This window comes from Halichoeres trimaculatus, unplaced genomic scaffold (assembly GCF_033239565.1).
Source record: "Halichoeres trimaculatus isolate MK-OKI-2021-1 unplaced genomic scaffold, fHalTri1.1 fHalTri1_scaffold_22, whole genome shotgun sequence".
Taxonomy (NCBI): domain Eukaryota; kingdom Metazoa; phylum Chordata; class Actinopteri; order Labriformes; family Labridae; genus Halichoeres; species Halichoeres trimaculatus.
This window is the reverse complement of record NW_027437200.1, coordinates 8702036-8729813: the sequence shown is the minus strand read 5'-3', so window position 1 is coordinate 8729813 and position 27778 is coordinate 8702036. Positions and strand designations below refer to the sequence as shown.

General features: G+C 41.3%; 2 protein-coding genes across 3 annotated transcripts in view; one reads left to right on the top strand and one right to left on the bottom strand.

The window, feature by feature from the left end:
- Window positions 1–7771, top strand: part of mllt3 (MLLT3 super elongation complex subunit) — a 56420-nt gene extending 48649 nt beyond the window's left edge. The window contains exons 9-14 of one of the 2 annotated variants that reach the window (XM_074661925.1): window positions 440–493; window positions 2178–2313; window positions 2413–2509; window positions 2614–2682; window positions 2964–3035; window positions 5736–7771. In XM_074661925.1, coding sequence (XP_074518026.1) covers window positions 440–493; window positions 2178–2313; window positions 2413–2509; window positions 2614–2682; window positions 2964–3035; window positions 5736–5867 — 560 coding nt within the window. In that variant the 3' untranslated portion in view covers window positions 5868–7771. The remainder of the gene's footprint in view (window positions 1–439; window positions 494–2177; window positions 2314–2412; window positions 2510–2613; window positions 2683–2963; window positions 3036–5735) is intronic. The other variant, XM_074661926.1, reaches the window with a different exon arrangement.
- A 16848-nt stretch (window positions 7772–24619) lies between these two features.
- LOC141784117 (histone H2A.Z) lies at window positions 24620–26586 on the bottom strand. The gene is made up of 5 exons (XM_074661840.1): window positions 26462–26586; window positions 26129–26206; window positions 25866–25979; window positions 25645–25774; window positions 24620–24940 (listed from the first exon to the last, which is right to left on the bottom strand). The coding sequence occupies exons 1-5, from the start codon at window positions 26462–26464 to the stop codon at window positions 24879–24881; spliced, it is 387 nt and encodes a 128-aa protein (XP_074517941.1). The 5' UTR covers window positions 26465–26586; the 3' UTR covers window positions 24620–24878.
- Window positions 26587–27778: the final 1192 nt, after the last annotated feature.

Here is a 27778-nt window from a genome sequence, read left to right as displayed (position 1 = left end):
AGTTTAGTTTTAATCTGATTCCATCCTGACCTTCCCAAAGTCTGCAAATGTTACTTTATCAATCTGACAGTTGCCAACATTTGTTGGTGAAGCTCTGTGTCAGACTGTCTGGAACAGTTTGTCATCTTCTTATCAAAACCACAAATTTGAAAGTGAAAACAAGGGAGCACTGGTACAAATTTTCCAACGGTCTAACAAAGTCAACTCAGCTGGAGCCTGGTCTTTGTTCTCAAATAAACAGCTTATCTTGGCCTCAGATGTGATGAGATGTGTTTCAGACCTGCTGGAATATTTGAAACGCCAAAAAAAAGGATCTTAGATATTCTTAGAGAGCAGGTGAGAGTAGAAGAACTGGGTGTTAAATGAGAGACTTTCTGTGTTAGTCGTTGTTCTGGTGCGTGACGTCTGCTTGTGTGTCTGTAATTCTCTCTGGGTGCAGTGGTTGACTTCATCATCAGGAAGAGGGTGGCTCTTCCTGCCACCACCCAAACAGGTAACAGCACCTCTGGGACCTGTCAGCCTCGCCCCTAAACCTGTGCACACCTGCTCACACCTGCATGGGGAGTTCTCCCTCAGCTTGTCCACATGCATGAAGCCTCATGCATCTCTCTGCAGCCTGACTGGTTAACGCTGGTGTGATGCTGAGCGTTAGTGTTTTCCTCCTTCACCTGGTGACGTCTGAATGTGGGGACTAACACACAAATGATCCAAACTGCACAGACGTTCTTTATCCTAATGAACACATGCTCTAAAAAAATGAAATGCAGATCAACAATGCTAGCATACTGAAGTTTTCTAAAGTTCTCACTCATACACTGGCTGATGGTAGTGCACGAGTATGAAAATGCATTCCTTGGCCAATCAAGGCGTACGCTGTGTGATCAGGTGTTGATAAATCTGGGAGATGAAAATAGTCATCATTTGAATAACACGCTCCTAAATGTTCACGGTTCAGTTGGCCTAACTCAGAATTCACGACATGGAGGATTGCATTACGGTAAAAAGAGATAGCGTAATAGTAACAGCGGTAAAGAGACATGAAGCTGTGTTGTTTGGCAAATTACTCAGCCTGATGTATTTTGTCCTTTAGCCAAGCTGTGTTGTAGCCTGCAGGTTTGAGAGGGGTCCAGCTGAGACTCCCTTCACTGTCAGAAGGAAGTGACATAAGGATTTGAAGTTGAACAAAAAACAAAACAAAGAAACCCAAAACAGCATTTTATTGAGATAACAAATAGTTTAGTACAGAAGTACATAATTAAAGTTAATTAAAAAATAGCACATCACCTGACGTTGATTTGTTGTTTCGTTAAACATTACTGACTTAAGTAGGCCATCTAGTGTCTTGAAGTTGTAATAACAATAATTTGAGCCATAGCCTCTATGTAAGTTTGGTCTTGTTTTCCTGTTGGAAATCATTTATCTGTTAGTATTTTGACATTTAGAGTTTCAAGTAACAGAGAATAACTTTGATATGTTTCTGTGATGAAAGTTGAAATTTAAAAAAGTTATACTGATGTATGCTAACCGCTAGCATATGAATGCAATTTCCCATACACGTTTGCATCAAGCTAGCGCTTTGTTTTTTCCAAATTGCTTTTGGTGTATTAGGAGATGTTGAACATGTTGAATGTAATGAATAGGAATCTGGTGTGAAAGAGTTATGTACATTTCTTTGTCAGTAAAATCCTGAATCAAATCAGAGTTTCCTTAATAAACAGATCCATCTGCTAAGCTAGGATAGCTGAGGTGTGAAACTAGTGAGGAAATAAAAATAAGATCCTTACACCAAACAGAAGTGCCCACCAATTCATGTTGTGTTGTTGAAGAGATGCATTTTATACATTTTCTATTCTTAATGTAACATTATCGAGGAATCAGGTTAACCAATGGAATAAAAATGCAGAACAATTGGATGTGTCCACCCAACGTAACTTTGAAGGGAACTTTTATTTAGAAATTTTTACTTCATGTCCTGACGTCACTTTCTCCTGTCGATGGAGGAGTGGAGCCTTCAAGAGAGTCGGCTGAGAGCGAGAGTTTTTTTCAAAGTTTATCAGACCATGCCAGCATCTCTCCGTCTTACAGCATGATACATCGCCCTCCTCACAGCTACTCACTGAGATCAGCACAGAACCACAACCCAAACATGAAACTCATCCCCTCTGTTGTCTTTCAAGTGCTGGGCCCGCTACAGTCGGTAATGCAGGATCTGCACTCAGACGACAACGATGAAGATTCAGAGGACGATGATGACGACATGGACTCTGACGGGGAGCGGCCAGCACACACACATCATACACACCATCAACGCAGGTGAATGCATGGTCACACACTTAAGCAGTGAAGATGGAGGATTTTAAAGTCTGACTTGCATTTTGATGATCTAAGAATCTGCTCTGATTTAACCTTCAGGGTCAGCTTGAGTGACGGCAGTGAGAGTGACAGCTCCTCTCCTTCTCCACCATCCCGTAACGAGGCCCCGCCTCTTTTAAAGACTACTAATAACCAGGTGAGATGACACTGAATTCTGAGGCAGCTAATCAAATGTGATAACAGATCCAAATCTCTGAATCCGTATCCACTTTGACTCTGTTTGCTGGGTCCTCTGGTTAGATCCTTGAGGTGAAGAGTCCCACCAAGCAGAGCAAGCAGGACAAGAACAGAAACCTGGACTGTGACAAGGTGAACCACGATTTCTATGATTTGTTTTTCACTCTGGAGCAGCATGAAGTTAAAAGAGCTGTTAACTTAGCACCCACATTTAGTGAAGTCTGATGAAAGTTTTAGGCCGTGCAGAAAGGTTAATCTGTGTTTACATCTGATCTCTGGTACATCCTTCTCACCAGGTCGGCTTTGCTCGGCTTAAAACACAACATGAAAATACTTGGCTTACTGTCTTTTGAGTTGTAGAATACTTAATATTTGATTCATGCAAGATTTCACTGTGATTGTTTGTGTCCCAGGCGTACCTGGATGAACTGGTGGAGCTGCACAAGAGACTGATGACACTAAGAGAGGGTCACATACTCCAACAGGTGTGTATAAAACCCTCTAAGAAAGCAGGCCAAGGGTTCTTGTCCTGTACTTCAAATTGCATGCCCTCAGCGGCGAACTCTGCAGCTCAGGATAGAGGAGGAAAGAAAGGGACCACACTAGGCAGGGAGGCAAAACCATATTATATAAGTCATAAGCTTCTAATACAACCTCACTTAAGATGGTTTTCTATTAAGGGTTATGTTGTTCCTGTGGCCAATTCGTATGCGTCTCTGAATCTTCCTCTGGATCTTCTTTGTTGTCGTCTGAGTGCAGATCCTGCATGATCGACTGCAGCAGGCCCAACATTTAAAAGACATTAAAGTGGAATTCCCAAAGAAACACCCAGTGTCATAAAGATGATACAAATCAGGCCAGTGACATATGGAAAAAATAAAAGTAACTGCACTGTACCACCTGACCAATAGAGGGCAGAAAGAAACATGAGCCAGTCTGCTATCTAAAGCATGAAGATGGCAGCAATTTGTGGTGTTGCTTAAAGAGTAACCCTGTTGATTGCCGGCTTTTGGCAGGATGCTTTCTTTTCAAACAGATCATTAAATCATTATCAGTTGTGGAGATTTGCACAGGGTGCAGTCCAAACCACTTCTCCTGTGTTTTAACAGCTGTTGTAAACTGGATACCGACTGACATGTTCAGCCGAAGGTCTCCAGTTTACAGGGTCACTCTTTAAACACTGGGGGCCAGTTGTTCAAAGGTAATCCAATTGGATTTTACTTATCAGATTGAATTAAATTGTGTTGTTTAGAACTCTTCAGTAGGATTTGGATCACTTTAATCCAAAAAACAGGATTATCCTGATCCCAACAGGGGGTAGGATTTCAAGGTGGATTTCAGGAAGGAAATGTAGTAAAACTTTAAAATTGGTCAAATAATTCAACATTTGTAGAATTTAGTGTTGATACTTTTATTTGCATTTGGCACTTGACTTGTTTAACCTTTGCAGTGATAAACTAGATAAAGTTAACTTAGCCTACTAATGAAGCCTTTCAGTGTAGTAAACTAAAACCAAAGAGAAACTGAAAGAGCAGAAGCTCAGATACTCCTGACAGAGAAACAAATCAAGCTGAGAAAACTGCAGCAAACCAGAAAAAAACTTCAGATCCACCTTTAAAAGCAGAGTTAAAAATGCTGGATTCTACTTCACAAATGAAGAAGAACCCTGAACATTTTTTTTTTAGTTTTGCTAACTATTGGACATTTATCCTTTTTTTTTTTTACATTTCAGGCCTTTTCAAAATACCAACTTTTGTTTATTTTTTATATATTCATTCATTTGTTGTGGCTCAGATGAGGGGTCATAAAAGAAATTAAAAATGGAAGTGGATGTTTGTTATTTTTTGGGTGTTTTTTTTCCCACAAAATAAAAAAACACCTACAATAACCCTATGTTGGCTCTTCTACCTGTTGTTTTTCACAGAGCTGGTAGCCCACATTATAATATGTTGTCCCATTTAGAGCAATGGTAATCCGGATTTGGTAATCTTGAAAAATCTCTCCGGATCATGGTGATCCAATCCAAGGTTGCTTAAAAACGGCATAAAACTGAGACGGATTACCTGATCCAGGTTAGCAAGAAATGGGATTTCCAAATCCAGATTAAATTCTTTAAACAACTGGCTCTGGGAGTTTACAGAGACACAGTCACACTATCAGGCTCAGAGGGACCATTGTTCACATAGTTCCTCTAATAAGCCCCAATTTGCGGGGAATTCTTTTCCATTTAAAATAAATACTGGTTTGATTTTAAAACTTTAATGTACCTCAGTTTGCTGCTGTATTATCTAGAAAGATCACCAGTTTTTGATCAGTACAGAAATAACTTGACATTTGAAAATGTTAAAGCAAAGATTTTCCATCAGTGAATGTCACACATGGAGCCTGTTAGATAAAATATTCGATATTCCATTAGAAAATATTGAGCAGGATTGGACATTTGGCCTTGAGATTATCTCTTTAAGTCATCTCCTGCTGCCTCCTCTGAAAACTTTCCACTGAAGTGTCCAAGCTCCAAATAAAAGAGAAGTATGTTTTGGCCAGTTTCCACAGCTCTCACTGATCTCAGTGTAGTATCACTGTGTGTCAGAGAAGTCGGTCAGCTGTGTTGTTGTGAGGGACTAAAAGAGGAGTTGTGATCTGTTACAGATCCTCTACAATCTGCAGCTTCATCTGGAAGCAATGAATTATTTGGTTAACCTCAGTCCACCTGAGAGATTCTGTGTTTCTTGCTTATATTGGCGAGGCGTCTCATGTGACCGTATTAGTGGATCTTCCCGGCAGCGGCTGCCAACTTCCGCCTCGCTCTCCTAACGAGACAATCGGCTCTGAGGAAAGAAGAAGTCTCATCCAAAACAGCATCACAGCTTTTATGCCGAGCGTAATCAGGCTAATCTAGAAGAGTTCAGCGACTGGCTCCACATCCTGTTACAAGAGATGGAAATGATTAACTCTCACTGCCTCTGCTGCACACGGCTGAGCACAGCACAGAGGGGTCATCTGTAAACAGAGGAACACAGTTTAGGAGCAGCCCTCTGAATCTGAACTCAGGAGGCTGATTTATGAACGAGATGTGTTCTGGTTTGTGTTTTCAGTTTGCACTCAGCTTTGTATTTGAAGATTTTAAAGCTGCTTCAGTGTAAAATGCAGGTTAAACATCACTTCACATCCTCTCTGTCCTCTAGATTGTGAACCTGATTGAAGAGACGGGACACTTCCACATCACAAACACCACTTTTGACTTCGACCTTTGCTCCTTGGACAGAAGTACAGTCCGAAAGCTGCAGAGCTACCTGGAAACATCCGGCCTGTCCTGAGGCTCTGAGCAGCTGGCTGCACGCAGACTTTTGATTTTTCTTGAATAAACTCTGGATGCAATGCTAAAGCCCCGCTGTGGCCGGGTCTGGCTGCTGTGTGTCCGGCCTGCTGGTTGGACTGAGGTCTCTGGATGTCCATAGGCCGTCCCGCTGCAGAATCAGAGCCAGATGAGGAGGGGATGAGCCCTGTCGATCAGGTGATCACCCAGGAAGCCTTTAAACAAAGCGAGGAGAGGCCGCCTTGTTGCTCTTAATGAATGTGCATATTGTTACCGAGTTTGTTCTGGATTTCTTGTTCTTTGTGACAGATGCATGGTCAAAAATGCCTTACATCATTGTAAGTCTTATTTATTAAATTTAATTTGCAGGAGTGTGTGTGTGTGGGAGTGTGTGTTTGCAAAAAAGAAAAGCAGCAGAATGAGACTTTGGTGAAGCACTTCACAACAGGCCTGTGTTGTGATCACTACAATACTCCGAATGTGTGTGTGTGTGTGTCATCCTGACTACATGGGAACAAAAAACTGCCACAGCACTGAGTTTCAACTCTTCATGCATGTGCACAACATTTCCCCTCTTTCTTTTAACAACCCATAATGTAAGAACAGAGCATCTTTCTGCAGCCGAGGAGAAGCTCCACAGATCAGACCAAACCTGAACGATGCTTTTTGACTTCACCGATCGATGTTAAACATTCAGTTTCTGATCCAAACAACTCATTTCCTCTCCACAGCATGGGTTGGACCAACTGAATCCATCATCTGGTAGCTTTAAAGAGGACAAATCAAAACAACAAATAATCATAAATTCAGGTTTTTCCCGTTCAGTAGAGCTCACGTTAAGGATTCCAAGAATCAAGAAAATGTCTGTATGGAGAGCAAAAGCAGGAGGAAGCAATCTGAGGATGATTCATTTCTCTCTACTAACATATACCTGCATGAAGAGCAGCTTACAACCAGTTCTGAAAACATATACACCAAGACAAAAAATCTGCTTGATACTTAGACACTAAAGACAATAAGCATTCAGATTTCCTGGCTTTCCTGAATGCATCAGAAGTGTCCGTCATTTAACAAATATTACGACAGTAGTTTCCTTCTCCTGCATCGTGATGTTTTGGCATATTTGAGACATAAAACTGGATACAAATCCTGCAGACATCGCCTCAGTGAAGTTTAGCTTTTACAGTGAAACTGAGACTCACCAGAAACAAATAAACAGGCGCTTCTCTGGGGGAACTGATTTTCCAGAAATGTTGTTTTTTTCTGCAATCAAAGTCTTAACTAGAACTTCTAAAACGTCAAAACAATTGGACTGATGTGTGAATCTGAATCCTACTGATCAGTTTTTAGTCTTCACAGTGTGGAGCGTCCTGTAGCAGTTCTTTGTTCCTGTATTCTGACAGACACGACAACATGAGTGGCCGCTGCATTGAGCAGAGCACAAATCACACTGGTTAAAGTTCTCAAAAATACTTTTATACCAAACCCAGGAGCAATGTGCCGCAGCGGGTCCTGCTATCAACTTAAAGAACGCTTAGGTTGGGCTGATTTCCTGCTACAGGGCTAACGAGACAGGCCAAACAAAGTCTGGATGAATCACTACAAAGAAGGACTGACCCAGCCCCGTTGGCTTTCCTCACGTGTGTGACATGTCATTGGGTACATTTTGGCTGACAGGTGCTGTTACGGGTGTTTTATTTATTCAGCGGGAGTTTGAGTTGTTAAATTGAAGCTCAGCATTAATTTTTCCAATGAGAGGAGATGTTTGATTTGTTTCAGCAGGATTGTTATCACTCTCCAAATGACCTTAAAGGGTTTCTCACCCTGTGCTCTGTCTTCTGGTTTCTTGTGTATTTTGATGACATTCAATAAATATTCTGTATCATGTACAGATGGCTTATTAAACGTCTTGTGGATTTCTTTTGTTTTAACATACTTCTGCTCCCATTTTTTAGATGAAAAAATGTCTGTTTCATATGAAAAAAAAGACCAGTTGTAAAATTGCAAGAATTTACATTTTGCACTGTTGGATCTTAAAAATTTTTTAAGTAGAGTTTCAAAATGCAAAAAGCCACCCAAAATAAGCCAACAATTTATAGCAAACAAATAAACTGAAATAGTCTGTTCAACACCAGATCAAAAGTTTAAGACCACAGTTTAAAAAAACAAACGAACCCTGAAATAGAAATAAAAGTTTCAAAAGGACTTAGTAACCAGGAGATCCACACTCTCTTCATGCTTGATGTGAGTGTTTCCAGGAGTCTAGCAGGAACATTGCTCCAAGTGGTGAAGATGTCTTCATGGAGGATCATACACTGTATGGACCTGATGTCCATTTCTGTAAACTTCCCTCTCCATTCATCCCCAAATGTTCTCAGTGTGATTTAGATCAGGGAACACGCAGGATGGCCCCAAACAGTGAGCTTATTCCTCTGAAAGAAGTCCTCTGTCAGGCTGGCAACGTGAACTGCAGTGTTGTCCTGTTGAAAAACCCAGTCATTACTACACAGACCAGGGCCTTCAGTCATGAAGGAGGCCCGCTGCAACATCTCTACATAACCAGCTGTGGTTTGACGCCCTGCACAACCTGAAGCTCCATTATTCCATTGAAGAAATCAGATCCTCCAGCTCAGTCCTGGTGAAACTTTTTTGGGGTCTACTACTTGACTTTTTTGTGCCATAACCCTCAGGAACTTTTAGAAAGTTAAAAATGTCTGTCTGGCTGCATCCAACCTCAATTGCGATGGCGTGTTGTGAAAGGCCTTGCTTATGCAGCTCAACAGTCTGACCACGTTCAAAGAGAAAAAGCTTTTTAGCCTTCACCATCAGGAAGTCATGATAGTGTATAAACCTGGCAGAAAATGACAGTAAAGCATTTTTTTAACAGATTTTGGCTTTTGAAGGTTGTGCTCTTAACATTTTGATCTGCTGATGAACAGTATGCTTCAGTTCAATTGTTTGCCAGAAATTGCTTACTCATGTTTTTTTTTGCCTCACTCCCACTTCTGAAGCTCCATCCGTGAAAAATGTAAATTCTTGCAATTTTTCAACTGATCTTAAAATTTGATAAAGTGTGTCTGATGTTGTGTTTAAGAGAAATATCTATCATGATCTCATCATCTCTTCTTCAACTCACTTCAGTCAACACGCTGTCATCGACAAATAGAGACTTTAAATTTGTAGCTTCTCTGACACATTGAGCAGAAACGCCGAGCTCCAGCTGTCAGAACTGAATGAAAGCTAAGCCCTGTCTGTAGGAGGGGAACGGATGGTATGCAGAACAGAAAAAAAAATAAAGAAAAGCTTGAATGAATTGTTTTTATATCAAGATATAAATGATAATCTACCTCACAGCAGAGCTGCTGAAACTTTAATCCAGGATAATAACAGAAAAAAGGAAATGGAGGTCAGAGACGGTGTGATCACATTCCTGGATGATCTCTCTTCTGTAGTGGATGACAGAATCTGAGCCCGGCGTGCTCGCTCTCCGCCGCTCCTGGTGGGTGGTCTGATAGAAGAAAAGTTGGAAGTCTTCCAGGTTTTCTCGTGGGCGAGAAAGACTCGCATGTTTTCATCAGTCTCCGTGTCACACATCTGAGCAGGCCTGCACAGGATCGAGCGGCTGGCTGCAGGAGGAACCTTAAAAAAGACTCTGTGGAGGAGTTTGTAGGAGTTCTCCTAAATTTAGACCTCCTGCAAATCTGTGCCGCTTCCTTTCATTTTATCCACACGTGTTGTTCTGCAGTAGCGCCACCAATGGGCAAATATTTCAGATAAATGCATGGAAAAGGCACATTTCCTTAGCAGATCCATTTCCTTTTTGTGAATCATCACCTCAAGGACAAGCCTCCGTTTTATCCTCTGACATAGGGTGTCTGCAGGCCTCACACAAACCTACATCCAGTAGTTTTCCCTCGTCTTCAGGATAACGGTGTTAATGCAGGAATTCAAAGTCAGACCTTCATGAGAATAATGAGAAAAAAACCTGAGGGAAAAACAGTGAGACATGCAGTCATAAGAATCACATTTCTGCCCTTTTGCTGACATGCACCCCTGAAAACTTCTAGAAATTCCCCATGTCACAGCTAAATAGATAAAACCAGATGAAGCTGAGACTTGAGACAAAATCAGGATTAACGTGCAAAACAAAAAAGTCCATGAGGCTGTAGAGTTAGTGTAAGTGCTGTTTTGTTGCACATACTTGTAACCGTAAATTGCACACTTGCCCTGCGCCTGTTCATTTAAAATGTTGCTGTAATTGTGCACAGACCCGCTGCAGTTTGCACACACAGATGTATGTGATTGCACAGAGTTGAAAAAAACAGGTGTTTTTAAAACATTGCAGCAGAGTTATTGAGATGACTCTCCTTCTCCAACAGGTGGATTGTATAATACAGACAAAAACATGGATTTACAACTTCTCCTGTTTCTTGTGTGGGTTCTCTCCAGCTTCCTCCCACAGTTCAAAAACAGCTCTTTAGGTTGATCCATCTCTTTAAATTGCCTGTAGGTGTGAGTTTGTGCTTAAATAGTTTCTGTCTCTGTGAGGGCTTTCACTCTAGCACGGCTCTTTGCCAGTTTCAGTGCCCAAGCCTAATTTGAACTGGACAACATGTTCAGACCAGAAATTAAAAGTCCCTCTTTATGCAAAAATCACTTTAATAAGTCATTTAGTGAAATTTGTGGGTCTTTGGCTTTCCTCACAGCCCACAAAATGTGATATTTAATGACAAAACCTGTACTTAGTAGTGCTTGTGAATGTAAAATCCTAACCTAAAACAAGCTGTTTGGATTTTTTTGGGATTTGCTGACGTCAGCGATTCCCTTTTTTGACCAATCAGGAGCAAGTCTGACCTGAGCAGATACGTTAAAGCAGAACGTTTTGCCGGTGTTTTGTTTACTCCCGCCTGAGTAACACAGATAACACTCTCCCACTCTGCTTAAACTGGTTTGACTGTGAGCTGGTTTGTGACATAGCACCAAGGTTCTGAGAATCCAGTACAGAACCAGTTCCAGAACCAGAACCATGCTGGTGGTGAAATCCCTCTGTGCGAGCTCTGTGATTGGCTGGCAGTCCATCTTTAACCCAAATCATCTGACAATGATGATTTCCTGTTCTTGCAAACCAGCACCAGTGAGGTTTTTGAGACGATGGTGTTTGAACTGTACTTCAGGTGAAGAGGTCTATGACAATTAGGTGTATGGTAGCAGGCAGGTGTCAAAAAACACAAAACAAATGCAGAAGCAAAGACTCAACTGAAGCTAAAAGTTTATTTTTCCCAACAGACAGAACATTTATGGTAGCTTAGTTTATGATTGTTTTCTTTTTTTTTGTGTCTGTGTCATCTTATATTTAGTTCCATGAACCAGTCATGTCATAACGTTAGCATGATAACTTCATTCATCATAGCTAACGTGAAAAAACAATAATTTAGTTACTTTCACAGTTATTTGGGGTGTCCACTGGGGAAACTGACCTCTTAACTTCCGTTGTGTTGTGTTTTTTAAAAACTGTCCAACACCTACCAGCCACCCTACGGCAGGATTTTACTTTTTTTAGCCTAATTACAACTTGGGAATCCCTGATAGTTTTTCAGGAAAGAGTCTGTTTCCTTTAACAAGCTCTTCACTCCTGTTTCTAGAGCCGTTCTCATCCTAATTTGTCTCACCTGTGTTAAGTTAAACCCCAGCTCCCTCGGTGTTGAATCAGCGCATTCCTCTTTTCCTTCACCTCTTCATCTGTATTTTACATGTAGAGTATGTATGCAGCTTTTCTCTGGGGACAAACAGGTTTTGGAGATGGTTTGGTGAGACTTAAAAACCCCTCCCTGGACCTTTAAACGGGGGCATGCTGTATTAATTTGTTCCTCTGGCCTCCTCTCCTGCCGACAGCAGACCTACAGAAGCCAGAGACGTTTCTTTGTGATTTCCAAATGGAGACAGAAAAAAAGAAAGTGGCTGCTTAGGTTCCTGGATTAATTTAAACTTTTTTCCTCTGAGAGAATGAAAGCTGAGGGAGAGGAGGAGGAGGAGGAGTGCAGAGGAAGAATAGAGCCCGGGGGGTTAGAAGAAGGAGGGGTGCAGAGTCCGGACCAGCCAGCAGGACATCCTGTTTGAGCCTCCAAATACCATTTCCTACCATAAAGGGGGGTGGGGGGGACCCTCGAAATAATCTCCCACAGAAGAGACACAGAGACATTGATTGTCACCCTGGCACAAGGCCAAGTCTGAGGAGGAAGGCTGGACCCCCCCTCACACACCCGACCCCCTTGCAGTCTCTGGATGGCAGTCAAAAAGCACCTCGAGGAAGTCATTAAAGCTCAAGGTTGGTGAAAGTCTCTCCTTTCTCTTCCTCTCTGAAAACAACACCTTCAGAGCAGCTCACACTGAGGCAGGTGTAACGTCCAGGTGATGGAGGTGAGATCAGTGGAAAAGGATTTTTCTTTTTATACAATGCTTCCTGTTATAAACTGCTGACTTTTAGCCCCGCCATAAATAAAGTCCTGTCTGCAGTTACCTGTACCAGCGCTCAGAGAAAGTTTAATCTTTGAGGGTGAACTCTTGAGACACCAAAGGATTTCTTGTCTTATAGAATGAGTGATTTCTGTAAAATCACTCACCAAGTGTGGTCAAAGAAACTAACAGGTTGTGGTATCACTTGTCTCTCAGTTGGCTCTTGATTAGGGATGGGTATCATTCACATCTGTAGCAATATGGTGCTGATGCCGAGTACCTGGCAATCAGTACCGGTACTCAATGGTACCAATTTTTGGTTCTTATGTGTGTTTATGTGCTGATAAATGTTAATTTGTTTGATAATAAAATCTCATTTTTTTCAGTTTAACACATTTATTTCTGAACAAATTACCTTGAAATGCTGTGTTCATGTCCAGCATTGAAAATCACCTACTCTTCCACTCCCTCACAGTCACAAGGATGCATTTAGGTACCAAAACATGGTACCGTTTGATTTTATGTCCATTGGAACACAGTACTTTGGATGGAATTCAGTCAATACTAATAAAAGTACCCAATTTGATATCTTATCCCAACTCTTGATACTAGACAAGTGGTAAGTTTTCTGCTGAGTTACGTGCTTGTGTAAACATCAGCAATTTCTGCTTCTTCTGACCAAGGAAAATGTTCTCCATTAGGGGGCAATGTGGGGAAAATATGTCAGGATGTTTTTATGGCAGGATTAGGATCACAGCCAGTATACACATCCAGTCATCACACAAACAGGACCATTAGTCATAATTTACTGTATAGAACCACACATTTGGCCGCAGCTGCATGCACAACTGCAAAAAAATGTCCAGTTGACTATATACACCATGAAATCCCTTACCCAACAAGGTTCAAGTTTCACATGTGTACCCCATGTCTCCTAAATCTAAATTTCTCCACATGATCATTCTTAGAAAGGATTTATCTGATACCTAAATATCTGCTCTCTTTTCATATTTTGTCTGTAGTGGTAACACATAAGCAAGACATCCTCCATCTTTCGAACAGCCTGACAGGTGTGGTAATCCTGCTGTTAGCGCCCGTAATGGTGGAGTCTCCTGTAGTTAACCTGGCTCATGCATACCATTCCAGTTTCCCCCCATTAGGACAAGCAAGGGGCGTGCACAGGCTTTCTGAAGGGCAGGGGCAAAGACATAACAATTGAGCCCAATTAGGCTGGTGCACACCGCTGGCACCAACGGTCTGTTTTCATCCTGAATGGCTGGACATCCACAGCCTGGGATTTAATCAGGATTGTTTTCTATATTCAGACTATTTTTGACCTGCAAACAACATTCTTAGACCTTAATGTTTCTTATCCTGCATTCTGAACAATTTTGTTTCATCACTTTTTGTCTTTTCCGCTCCATCTCATAACTTTAATCTAGTGTTAGGTGTGTATTTTCTTAACGCTCACATTTTCACAGCATGATGAGTCCATTCATTTCAAGACGTCAGCTGTAAGAGTTGTTGAGTTTCTGCAGAATGTACAGAGCTTTAGCTTTGTACATCCTATGCACAGTCCAAATGTAGTTTAGAGAGACATTACCAGACAGACTTGGTTTGTGACCTTGACAGAAAATGGACCTTGGGCCTGGCTTTGGCTTTAATTGAATAACATCCATGGAGAATCATTTTTTTAAATCCAAGTAGAAAATCCTCTCAGGGTCAAAATAAGTTTAAGTGACAGAAAAAAAATCTGATATTTGGGGAAAATTATCACATGGGGTAGCAATATACAATTCTGACTTTTTTGAGAGAGAGAGACCTTCACATGCAATGCATTCTGGGATGTTGCAGATTTGCAACATTGGCTTGGAATGGTAAATTAACACTGAAGACTAAAGATAATATAAAGGCTAACTTTATTTATATAGAACTTTTTAAAGCAATTTTATATAGCGCTTTACAGTGGCAGAATAACAAAAACAACTTTGTATATATGAGTAAAAAATGGAAAACAAAAAATTACAATAGTAAAAACAAAATTAGAAAAAACTTTTGATCCCTTTGCATGAAACAATATGGAGAAAGCCTTAAATTCTCAGTCGGTCAGTTTATTTGGTACATAATACCAATAATATTACACCAACGTCTCAAATCCTCATTGAGAAGGCCATGTCTGAATGTCACTGTTTCGTGTGGTAGTCCAAGAAACAATATTTGCCCTTTGTAAAGCACAAAAGTACTTTGCACTTCAGGCAGGCCATTGCACAGTCTGCATCGCCCATGTTTGTCAGCATGGACAGGAAAATGACCGACTCAGTCTAGTCTAGTGTCAACTGATGGCGCAATGATCCTCTGAAGTGGAGGTGGAGGTGAGGCAGCTTGATGGGCTTCTGGAGTATCCTCCAAAGATGGTCATCCTCTTTCCCTGATGTTCAAGTCATCATCATGGTCAAAGCATCATCAAAGCTAGAGTCAGACTTGTATGCTTCTGGAGTTTCCTCAAAATCTAGATCACGAATTTCATCGTCTGGAATGGGTTCTGTGTCAGATAAAACCCCATCAGGAAGGCAAACCATCTCAACAGCTTCCCCTTGGAGAATAAAATCTTTTTCGGCCTGCCATAGTGCACCAAAAGTCTTGGAAAGAGAGTACTCTGTAAGAGAGTTCACCAAAAAATGCTTTCAGTCAAAGATCTATACCAGGGGTGGCCAACCTGTGGCTTGTGAGCCGCATGTGGCTCTTTGCCTTTCAGTGTGTGGCTCTTTGATCCATTCATAGAAATATATATATAGTTATGAGTAGTGGTGTGCCGATCAATCTAAACAATATATATGGATGCCAACGTTGGGATCAGTTGGGATTGATACTTAAGTTTCAGTTTCTCTTCTCTAGTATGAATTTAAACACACATACAAACACAGTAAATCTTGATTTGATAATTGGAAATGTATTGATTTTCATTTTATGTCATTTCATTTATGTGAGAGAGGAAGTGTGTTTGTGAGACCGCATGCGTGACGTGGCTCTCTGTAGTACCACGGTAATTTTCGTGGCTCTTGGTCTCTGACTGGTTGGCCACCCACTGATCTATACTAATGTATGTGCCATGGAATTTGGGCTTCATCAGTTTTCCTCATTGCACAGTCAAACAACCATTATTTGACTGCCTTTGCTCTTGAACAAATCTGCCTCTGATAGTTTGTAACTTTACTCCAAATTATTTCATTTTTCATAGGATATACCCTCAATGATATCTCAAGGTAATAAGTCAACACTGGTGATAGTTAAAAAAAACCTATAAACCATGAAATGTTGCTGAAAACATAGGCAAACTAGCAGATAAAGCATGCAGCATTCATTGATACATGTTTGGCTACACGTTTTGGTTTCAAATAAAAGAGGATGGTTGTGAAACTAACATGAAATTGATGCTTTGAAAATCTGTTTCGGTGAAACCAATGAGGCAGCCATGTTGGAAGTGACACAGCTCTGCCAATTTGCGGGATAGTGAGAAACTGTTTGTTGCTAATGCACAACTAAGTTCTGCAGTGGTACTTCTGAGAAAAAAAAGCTCATAAAATATTTATTTAGAGTTATTAGGTAACTAGAAATTAGCTGTTGCAAATCTGCAACGTCTGCCTCGGGAGGGTTAATGTAGTTTTTAACAACTGAAGATTTCATTGACAAAGAAGTCAGCTATAAATATACTTTTATGGAGTGATAGATGTTTCTTTGGTTTAAGTTTCTGTGTTAATCCAAGGGATTGGGTTGGAAATGCAGATAAAGTTTTGAAGTGTTGTATTCTGAGGGTCCAGCTCCTGCAGCTCTCCAGTATCAGGGCTCACTTCAGTATGAATTTACAGTCACCGCTGATGGTCGTCTGGTCCGTGGGGAATCTGACAGCAAAATGAAGACCACCAAAGCCCGCTCTGTGTTTGCAGATGGATTTCAGCCCCCTGACCACTCAGCCTTTGTCGTCAAATTTGCACAGAGCTGCAATAACTCAAAGACACTTATCATATGCTTTAGGTTTTCCTGTGTCCCCCGTTTCCCCCTGTGGCCAATCGTGTTGACCTTCCTGTCAGCTCCCCGTGAGGAATTCTGGGTGGCGAGTCCTACCTCCCCCTGACCACCCCCCCTTACAGAATGCATACAAATTAGCCTTTCAAATATCAGATCAAGTTATGTAAAGGACAAAAGCAAGCAGTTTTCAAAGAGCAGGGACGAGGAGGGATGCTGTCCCAACCGGCCTGGACCTCAGACGCTGGGCTGGATTTGATTATTGTTTTTACTCCTCCTCCCCTCCTCTTCCTCCCTGAGACCCCCTGCACCAGCAAAATGGGTCCAGCCTTTTGGAGCAGATCCCAATCCCAAACCTGGTCTTTGATTTCAGGGGGCTTGGCACTGCTCCTTCTCCCCCTGCTTTGTTCCTCTTGATGGATCTAGGCGGGCCGGCGAACCGTGACCCCTGCCAGCCCACCCCGTCTGTGACACACACACACACACACACACACACACACACACACACACACACACACACACACACACACACACACACACACACACACACAGTGTAAGAGACAATGCCAAGCTGCCACAGAGCCCAACAGGAAAAGAGGAGAAAAAAAGCGGACAAATGTTCTGAAAGCGTCTGAGAATCAAAGTCTCATCCCGGACAGAGATTACAGGCGCGCTGAGTGTCGTCGCTGCCGTCTTTGTGTCTGTTCTGATAAGTTAGCCATGTGTGATGGGTGAGGAGGAGAGTCTGGACCGCCGCCTATTCAGCTGCTCTGAACCACCTGCCACCACATGGACCCGGGGCTGAACTTGAACAAGGAAGAGAGTGAGAGGAGGGGAAAAAAAACACTTCAAGTCCCAGCCCTCCCTGCAGCCGCCTCATTTTCTCTCTAACTGTGATATCAAACGCTGAGTTTCTCTCTGCTCTGGAGGAGATTTCACACCAGAACGGTTCATGCAAGGAACTTTGTGTTGGCTGAGGTTTGAAACAAAGCAGCTGCTCATCAGGAGGCTGCAGGAGGTCATGAAGGAGGCTTTGGATGATCAGTGTGTGGACATTTCTCACAACATGGCTGCAGCTTGAGAAAACCATAAGTGTGTTTTTGTTATTTGTTTTTTGCTTTTTTTGTGTCACCTTGTCTCATCAGACCAGGCAACTTTTACAGTCTTTTACTGTCTAGTTCTGGTGAGCCTGTGTGGGTTGAAGCCTCAGTTTCCTGTTCTTAAACCCTCGAGATGGTTGTGGATGAAAATCCCGGTAGATCAGCTTGTAGCTCAGTTTGTCAAACACTCAGACCATCAACCATGCCACATTCAAAGTGTCTTAAATCACCTTTCTTCTTCATTCTGATTCTCAGTTTGAACTTCAGCAGCTCTTCTCCTTCACATCTACATGTTACTGCCTTTACATGTAGCAGAAGGTTGGTGGTTTGGAAAACAGCTACTGTCCCATTCATGCAAAAGTGGATTTTCTCTTTTTTTCACAGCCAAATGTATAACTTGTTGAAATATGTGACATAGAACATAATCAGTAGCACTTTTTCAGCAGCATTTAGTTATTCACTGCCCTCCCCAGCTGTTTCCGATACTAAAAATGACAAAATAGAAATGGTCAGGGGCGGCGTCATTGGTGAATGTTAAGTGAACCATGTTTCACTGTGGGGACAGTGCTCTTCGGGTGATGGGATGTGTTGGGTTGCCGCCAGACATAGCATTTCCTTTTGTGGCCAAAAAGTTCAATTTTAGTCTCGTCTGACCAGATCACCTTCTGCCATACATTTAGGGGGTTGGCCACATGTTTTTTGGCAAACTCAAAACGTGCTTTCTTATTTTTAACACTAAGTAAAGGCTTTTTTTCTGGCCACTCTTCAATAAAGCCCAGCTCTACGGAGTGTACGGCTTATTGTTGTTCTATGGACAGACACACCAGTGTCTGCTCTGCAGCTCCTTCAGGATTACCTTTGGTCTCTCTGTTGCCTCTGTGATCAATGCCCTCTTTGCCCAGTCTGTGAGTTTTGGTGGTCAGCCCTGTCTTGGCAGGTTTGTTGTGGTCCCATGTTGTTTCCATTTGGTGATTATGGATTTGATTGTGCTCTGAGGGATCATTACAGATGTAGATATTTTTTTATAATCCAGTCCTGACTTACATCTCTCTATAACTTTGTCCCTGACTTGTTTGGAGAGCTCCTTGGTCTTCATGATGTGATGCTTCTTGCTAAGTGGAGTTGCAGCCCATTGGGGCCTCTCAGAAAAGATGTGTTTATACTGACACACAATGTGACTCTTAGATTGAACACAGGTGGACTTCATTTAACCAATTGTGTGACTTGTGAAGGTAATAGATTGCACCAGCGCTTTTTAAGAGGCTTCATGGCAAAGGGGGTGAATACATATGCATATGCCAATTTTCACTTTTTTATTTCTTAAAATTATGCTTTTACATACATTTTTATCATTTTACTTCACCAACTTAATATTTTGTGCAGATCCATCACATGACATATTCAGATGAAAAACATTTAAATTACAGGTTGGAATCTAACATAATAGATAAAAAGCAAAAGGGGGTGAATACTTTTGCTAGGCGCTGTACGTATGATTATGTATTCATCCTGGGCTGCATGGTGGCGCAATGGTTACTGCTGCAGCTTCACAGCGAGAAGGTCACCGGTTTGATTCCCAGCTCTGTGTGAAGTTTGCATGTAGGCCCCAGCCACCAGCGATCCTGAACAGGATACGCGGGTTGGAAAATGAATGAATGAATGAATGCATCCATCCTTTGTAAACAACATTACCGTCACTGCTCACATACTACCATGCATCCTTTACGTTGGCGTTGCTGTTAACCAATCCTTCCACCGGGGGCAACCCAGTGTCAAAAGTTTACCACACCAACAAACTCAAAAAAAAGCATGGGGACTGAGGAGTTTTGCTAATGTGCCGCTTGCATCAAAGACAAAAAACGGAGGCAGCGTCGTAGGAGGGGGTGGGTGATGAGGCAGTTAAATACATTGTGAAATTTTCGCCATTGTTGTTTCTGCTTCGTGCCTCACTAAAGCTACGTATTGGGTAGTAACAGCAACACTGCTCCCATGGTTATCAGTGGTACTGCTCCATTTTGCCCTAGAAGCTTTGTGGAAACATGCAGAAATATGGATGAAATGAACGCAGCCAGAAGGCTCCATCTGTCTGATCTGTATTTGACGTTAAAAATAAACAGGCCTTAATTCCTCACCTAACCTGTGAATGTCCTCCTCCAAGCTTTGTAAACCCGTTATGTTTCTGAATCCATCCAGAATCCAGATGTGCTAATGGTTTCCAGAGCCCAGCGGAGAGACGGTCCAGCCTGCAGCCTGCAGGTGAGCGCCACCGTTTCACTTCCTGCACTTTAATTAGAACCAAATTAAAAAGAGCCCCCCTCCCTCCGCTTTTAGTGACTTAATGGTCGAGTGCGGCCCTGCCAGCCTGCAGCGGAGGGGGGCCGAGGCCTCATTAGCACTCCTCTTTTCACCGGGTCCACGAAACAAATCATCAGCAGACGAGCCGGCTGACGTGCTTTTAAAGACTCTGAAGGTTAATTATGGATCAGCCCGGCACATTTTGAAGTTCATTACACCCATTGAGAATTTAGGAGAGGCTTTTGATCCCTGTGAGGCATTTGATACTCTGTTCACTACAGTTCAAGTGACAAATCTGGGGCAAATTTGTAGCTTTTGCCAGCATTCATTCATCTGAAAGTAACTTGAAGCAAAGGAGAAAGTACAAGTCAGTTTGAACACACTAAAAACACTCACCACAAGTCTTCTAAACTTCTCCACTCTGCCTGTTTCTGGATTGGCTGAAAGTCTAGTTGAGTCAGTATTCGCAGTATGGAGGTCTCTATCGTTCAGACAGAGCACATCTTCAGAGACAAGGAGGTGATGTCACAAAAACTCTGTTTATGCATAATCATGCATTTAATGAAAACAGAGGTGCACTGTGATGAACATAAACCATGTGTAGAGCTGGTTTGATTGAGAAGACTCCTCAGCTTAAGACACCAGTGGAGGTGGAGGTGGAGGTGGAGGTGGCTGGAGCACTCCGGGTGACTGAAGCCTGGGTAAGCCTGGTTTGTACCTCACTTCTATGCATGTAGCCTGATGTGCAAATTCTTCTACACATCAAAACAACACAGGCCACAAACAGGGTCATGCTTCCTGTGCTAACTACCTTTTTAGAGCAGCTGCACATTGACCGTGCATTTCAATTCCTCTGATATCGCTACACTTTTTTGTTTGACATATGACAACATGTATCTGCTCCAAGAAAACATAGTCGTTTAAAATAGGAAGAAAACGTTACTGGAAACAGACGATCATACAGATCACACTGCCCCCATGTGTTTTGGAGAAGTATTGCAGTGACGTGGACACATTAGCTGTGTCCAAATTCAGGGGCTGCAGCCTACAGAGGCTTGAGTTGAAGACCAATTACGTCACAGCGGTGTGTCGGGGGCTGTCCCAATACAAAGGCAAATGCAGCCTAAGAATCTGTCCTCCGTTTCGGGGGCCACAAAGGACGGATTCGGTGAATCCTTCATAGCCTCACATATCCCAAGATTCATTGCGCATGAACCCCGAAGATGATGGACACGGCCGAACTCTGAAAAGAGTCCTATTTTATCTAGATCTGGCAACAACTACGTGATTGTGTTTCTAAAACATCGAAGAATATTTTGTTTAACTGTGTAAAAATGTGTTGTTTGGGCTCTTTTCAAGTAACATACTGAGGAAAAACAGTTCTTTATAAATCGTCTCGTTATTTCATAAAAATATATCAGTATATAAATGTAAATTCTCTGGGGAAAAAAAACGTACTTGGTGTTTTTTTATTCATCATATTTTTTTTACAGGGAATTATACTTTTTTAATCTATCACCCCCCCCCCCCCCCCCCACCACCACCACCACCACCACCACCACCACCACCACCACCTCCCACCCCAGCACTCAATCAAATGTTGAAAATGTACGTTGTTGCCTTACTCTCATGTAAATGGTGGTTCTTTACTTTATCAATTAAGAAAAATAAATGAATTCATAATAATAATAATAATAATAATAATAATAATAATAATAATAATAAAAATAAAAATAATAATAACACAAAGGAAAAAAATTGTAAAAATAATCCTGTTTCAAATGTGAGGTTTTGGTTTACGTGTGTTTAAAAGTTATGTAAACCTGACAGGTGAAGGCGGCGCTGTGTGGCATTGAGGGTGACAAACAGGAAATGCTTCGTAGACCAGACTGTCTCAATTCAGTTCTGCCTTTGCGTTCTACGCAGGCTGCAAAGGCTGGGTCCTCCGAAAGCTACAGCCTACGGAGGCTGCTGCCTGTGATGCAGAAAAATGTGCTCAGTACTGCCACCACATGGAACCACAAGGAGCTACACAGCTGCATATAAAATGCACATTGTGGACTTTGCAGAGCACAAAAAGGATCATTAAGCATGAGGACAATTTAAAAACAGAGCCTCAGACACCGCTGGGACCTGCATTAAAGATTTTACAGTACTGAGCTCCAGACAGAATTCTCTTGATCAGCCAGTCTCAGTTCAGTTCTTCTAGCGCCATGTCTTGTCCAGACTTCTCAGGCTGAACTGAACCAAGACAATGTATGGAGAAATCTCTGTTTGCACACTGCTCCCCCTCTTACTGCTTCACAGAGTGCCACCACTGTCTCCAAGCAACTAGTAGAAAGCTGACTAAGTAGTTAACATAGCTAACATCACGATACCTCACCAACATCGCCTTTGTTTTACAGATAATCTTAAATTTCAGGTCGTCTGTCACTACTCCACAGAGCTGAAATCAAATACTGATATTTAACTATCCACACTGTTCGGCTTACTGCAGAGTCTGAACAGACTAAATAAACTCTTGTGGCCCTGAATGATGTTTAAAAAAAACTAACTTCCTTTTAAAATGCAAAATAAAGTAAAAAAAAGTCTGCATCAAGGCCAGAAATCAACTCTGAAGACCAATGTGACCCCTCGAGATTAAGTGAAGCAGACTCAGACCACTGCGAGTCTCGCTGCTGACGCATATGGGATCAGTTTGCTAATTACTGCTCTCATTATTTCCTCATAAACGAGGCACAGTTAGCGGTGCTCTCAGGTTCTGTTGGGACTCATTTGTCCGGTTTAGGACCTCGGTCTCTACTACAGGTTTGATTAGTTTGGACGTGCCGGCAGGTCCAGCTCCAGGGCTGCGTGCAGGTTGTGTCTGTGTCACTCTGAGAGGTTTTCTTAATGGTTTTTAAACGTCACGTCTGATTTAAGGTTCTCAAAGAGGAGAGGAAAACAGGTTTGTTTTGCTGAGTTTCTGAGCCAGTGCACCATCAGTCCTTTATTAAAGAGGAATTTGTGATTTCTGTCTTCCCTGCCACTCCATGGTGAGTTAATAAAAACAAGCAGCCCCATAAAACTGGACAGAGGGAACACTTCCAGACCGAAATCTTAAAGGGACAGTCCCACATTCTGCTAAGTTAGTTAATTTATCGTCATTGAAAGTTTCAATAAAACGACAATTCGACATCCTTATAGATAATCTCAGCTTTATGAAGACAAACTATAGACCTATTGATAAAAAAGCATGTCAAAAATGTATTTGAAGCTCATTTTAATGTCCCATCTGTTTACAAGGAGCGAGCCAACTTTGTAAACTTTTCTGCAGCCAGTCAGTAGAGGGAGCTCAAAGCATTTAAGCTTCATGTTTAGGGAGATGTTGTGTCGTCCTAGTTTTCACACAGACCTGTATTTGTAAAAGCAAATGTCATACATATTGTGATAAGAACTTTCTCTAAATAGGTAATAAAGAAGCTCTGAACTTGAGAAATGTGGACAGTAAACTAATGCCAAAATTACTTTTCACAAAAAATACATATCTGTTTATTATTTTAGATTCACTGATTGCATTTAATAAGACTTTTCTAATGAATTCAATCTTCGATAAAGTGTAGATTTATAAATAAGATGTTGGGAAACGTTTCCATCTCAGACAGATTAAGGGGGCCAGTGGTGGAGTTCTGCTGCTCTCTAGTGGTGATTTGATGCCACTCATTTATTGACAAGTACATGATGTCAGAGTTCTACACTGAAATTCCTATGAAGACTCAAAGTTGCTTTTAATACAAGATTTGGATTGTATACTCAAGATTTATAAATCAATTCAATATTTTCAGATTCTGCAAATGAGCTGTCAAATACTAAAATATTCTCTCATAGGAGATTGTTACACTTGAAAGCTCTAGTTTTAATTCAAGCTCTTCTCTTATTGGGCCTGATTTGCAAGTAAATGCATAGAAATTTTCTTACTCTGTGCATAAAAAAGTGCTTACACCAAACAACGGAGGATTCATGTCATGTGCATATTAATGAATGAAGAATAAAAGAAGAAAAGACTGGTGCATGCCAGCCAAATTATGTTCTGACCACCTTACGTTGAATCAAAATAATTCTGAATTGGCAAGTGTATCATCAGAAATGTATACATATCATAGTTTTAATTGTAAACTGAGGGTTTAATTAAAGATACAATACTGTTAGTAAGATAAGGGTTAAAGCATGTAACTATATTGATGATCCTAGATTAGTGCTCTAACACTCGTCAGATGGTTTCAGCACTTAGTTGTACGTACACACTGTTAGTGAATGGGGCCCGTTGTCCTTCCGTTTTGACTCTTTGTGCCTGAAAACTGTGATGATCCACACCATCACAGTGTTTTATCAAAGCAGTAATGTACCATGAATAATTATAGTGATTTTTTAAAGCCAAATAGCTTTTCACTCATCTATATTACCAAAAAGGACTTCTCAACAGGAGCTGCAAAATAACTAGATATTGTGATTGGTCAATATTTTCAGGAAGTTGTTGGGGAGACTAAAAGTATAAATTTAGACCTATGACATGTTCACCACTCGTCCATGTTTTTTCATATAAAACAGTAAAGCTGTCATTCATCACAGTATGTAAAATATTCTGACTGCCCATTCTCAGTCTTTATTTGGTCTTCCAACAATGACAGTCTTATTTCAGTTCATCTCATTCCAGTGTCAAGCTCAGAGCATGCTCATGCAGCTAAATGAGACTGACACTCACCCTGTCCACATGCAGACTGTGCTCCTGAAGTTCTTTAACTGGAAGGATTGTGACAATTACAGGTGAATGTAGACACCAGCAGCAACACTGGAATATTCAGTGAAATAACTAAGGTGGAGCAACAAACAGAAAAATAAAGTATCTGAACAAACAGAAGATGCCCAATAAGAGCTTTATTAAAACATCACTTTAAACATGGGAACGCCACATAAGCAAGTTGAACACAAAACTGCAGCACCAGAAAAAAAAACCCATAACACAAAAAATGAGCTTCTCTGAAGCCACTTTTAAAAAATACCCCAGGTGAGTAAATGCAAGCTCAACCATACAAACAATTCCTAAAAGGTGTTCTACTCTAACACATTGAAACGCTTGATGCAGACTTTCAGAGCACTTCAGGTTATACGGTCTTCTGCTGGCCCTTCTTTCCGATCAGAGACTTGTGGATGTGAGGGATCACACCTAGGGGAAACAGAAAAACACATGGGAAATGAACAGGTATGAAGTAAAGATAACACACACTGCAATGTCTGAGACCAGAGTGTGAAGGTATTCAGGCAGCATAGACTGAAGTCTTATTCTAACTGAAAATTTACTGTTCTGGAAGACAAATAAGGCTTTTTTTCCATCTCAGGTATTTTCCAACCAGGTACAATATTTTGAGACTGCAAACAACCATCGAAACACATTCACCGTCCGATTTTTTGTATGCACATTTCACAGTAACACTGCACAATATTAAACCAGAATAAGGCATGTGATATTTGACTTGACCCTGTATGATTGCGTCAAATAAATTAAGTACAAAGGTAGAGGAGCATGGTAGCACCCCCATGTGGCACCATAAGTTATGACATAGGGGATGGGCAAAGACCAATACACACATTTTCAAATATAAATGATAAAGGAAATTTTGGGTGCACTGCACTTTACTATACAACATGATAAGACAAAGATCCAAGAAGTATACAGCATTTAGTGCCCATAGGACAGCATCAACTAGTGCAACCGATTGTGGACTCAGGATCAGCCTGGTGGCAAAAGGTAGACCAGACTACACTCCCTTAACATGTTAAAAGCACTCCATAGTGGGAATACCGGTTGACTAACACTTTGTTCAGTGCTTCCAATTTGCCCTTCATTAAGTCCAAGATCATTCGTCTTACCTCCTCCAGCAATGGTAGCCTTGATGAGTGAATCCAGCTCTTCATCTCCTCTGATGGCCAGCTGCAAGTGGCGGGGGGTGATACGCTTCACTTTCAGATCCTTTGAAGCGTTTCCTGCCAACTCCAGGACCTGAAACAGAGCCAGGCGGTAGACATATAGTTAGGCCACACACCAGCACCTCTATGGTGAACACCTAAAAGGTAAACAAGGCGATAATTACCTCGGCGGTGAGGTATTCGAGAATAGCCGCGCTATACACCGCTGCAGTGGCTCCCACTCTGCCGTGGCTCGTGGTTCTGGATTTAAGGTGTCTGTGGATACGACCCACGGGGAACTACAGGGGAGAGATACACATCAATGCAGGCGAACAAAGGGTTGAGTGGTCTGACGGTAGGGGTACCGACGGCCGCCAGCTGGACAACCTCTGCGGCGTTAGCTTCAATTAGCTTAGCATAGGGAATGAATGAAACTGAATGGACAAACCTGAAGCCCGGCTCTCTGTGAGCGCGAAATAGCTTTCGTCTTGGTCTTTCCGGAGTCCTTTCCAGCCTTACCGCCAGCCTGTGAGAAAAACATAACGTTAGTTAATTCAAACGGAATAACTGCTTACTTATAAGGGTAAATTTTGAGGCCCACTTTCTTATTCTGTTATCATTCTATTGCTCAATGAATCCGCTGGCGAGAGGTTAGCCACATGCTAGGCTAGTCAAGCAGTTCCCACTGTTGGATGTAAAAATGTAATTCACCGGCTCCATTTTCATATACTACGTCTGAAAGTCGTGTACATATATAACTGAGACTTCAATGAGCACCCACCATGTTTAAAATGAGTTAATTTCTGACGCTGCAGGGCAAAATAGAATTTCTTCTCGCCGTCTTCCGACTGTTGGTATGAACTACAACCCCCGCCTGCTTTGTCCTTTATATACGATCAGCCTTCATCCGGGTAGCTGCAGAGAAAACGCCAGCCAATCATAGTTTGTTATGTGTTTCCTGCTAGGACGCCCAGCCAATCAAAAGCAATAAAACCTCAGTTTGCGGGAAAAATGGTAAAATCTCGTTCAGAGTAATTATGGGTAATGGAGTTCATAGATCGCAAAGTCGTTCCCCATTGTCTTTTTATTTTGAAGGCACAAGTTTGAGAATACCCCAAGACTGTATTATTTCATCGATCTAGCCCTAGTCCTTTTGAGAAAATGAAAAAGCCAAAGATTGAAGCTATTACCTCATAAGATTTGGAATTTGGATAACTTTTTTTGTCATCACTATAAACTTTTTTCACAGTTATATCAAATTGACAGCAGATTCAACTCAAGTCATTTTTTACACAATATGATTACTGAAATGAATAACACTCATAACATTCAAAATTAAAGGCAGCAAGAAACTATCTAATAAATGAGTATTTGAGGTATATGAAAAGAAGGAACAAACTGACTCACCAGCAGAAAAATAATTGCCCACGCAGATTTTTCATTCTTTTCTTTCTTTCTTTTTTCCTTTTCTTTTTCTTTTTAAAAAAATAAAATTTAATGTATGCAAATAGTTGATTCCATAGGGTAGTTTATTTACCGCATGTGGCAAGCTGTTTTATTTAGCAGGGTTTTTTTTTTTTTTTTTTTTTTTTTACTTTTTCAAATTATAAGATGAATTTACTATTTGACTTCTACCACTTGAAACCATTTAATGAGAATAATGTAGTCTCTTTTTATTTACATTTCATTCCCTAGTTGAGTGTTGCGCTGTGTTGTAGCGTCCAAAAAGGCCACACGGAGGCAGTAAATACATGTGATTTCCCGTGTTGGCTGTATTTGTGGGACAAGAGAAAAAAAACAAACATCAGCTTGACTAGACTACCGCTACTTGTGATGGAGGCAGTTATTTATTATCAAGTCATGCGGGTATTGAAGTGTGTTTCACTTGTAAATAAAATCCAGGTCTCTAATTGGTGATTTTATTTACTCCAAGAATTGGTTTTACAGAGGAAATTCCATGTTTACAGCCATGTACAAAAATAGTTTGGGTCTCATTAGCTAGGTCTCTATATTTCTCTTTTCATCACAACTGTCAGGGCTGTGTTTATATCTTGAACTCAACTGTTTCCATTTAACTAAGTATTACATCTAGGTAGAA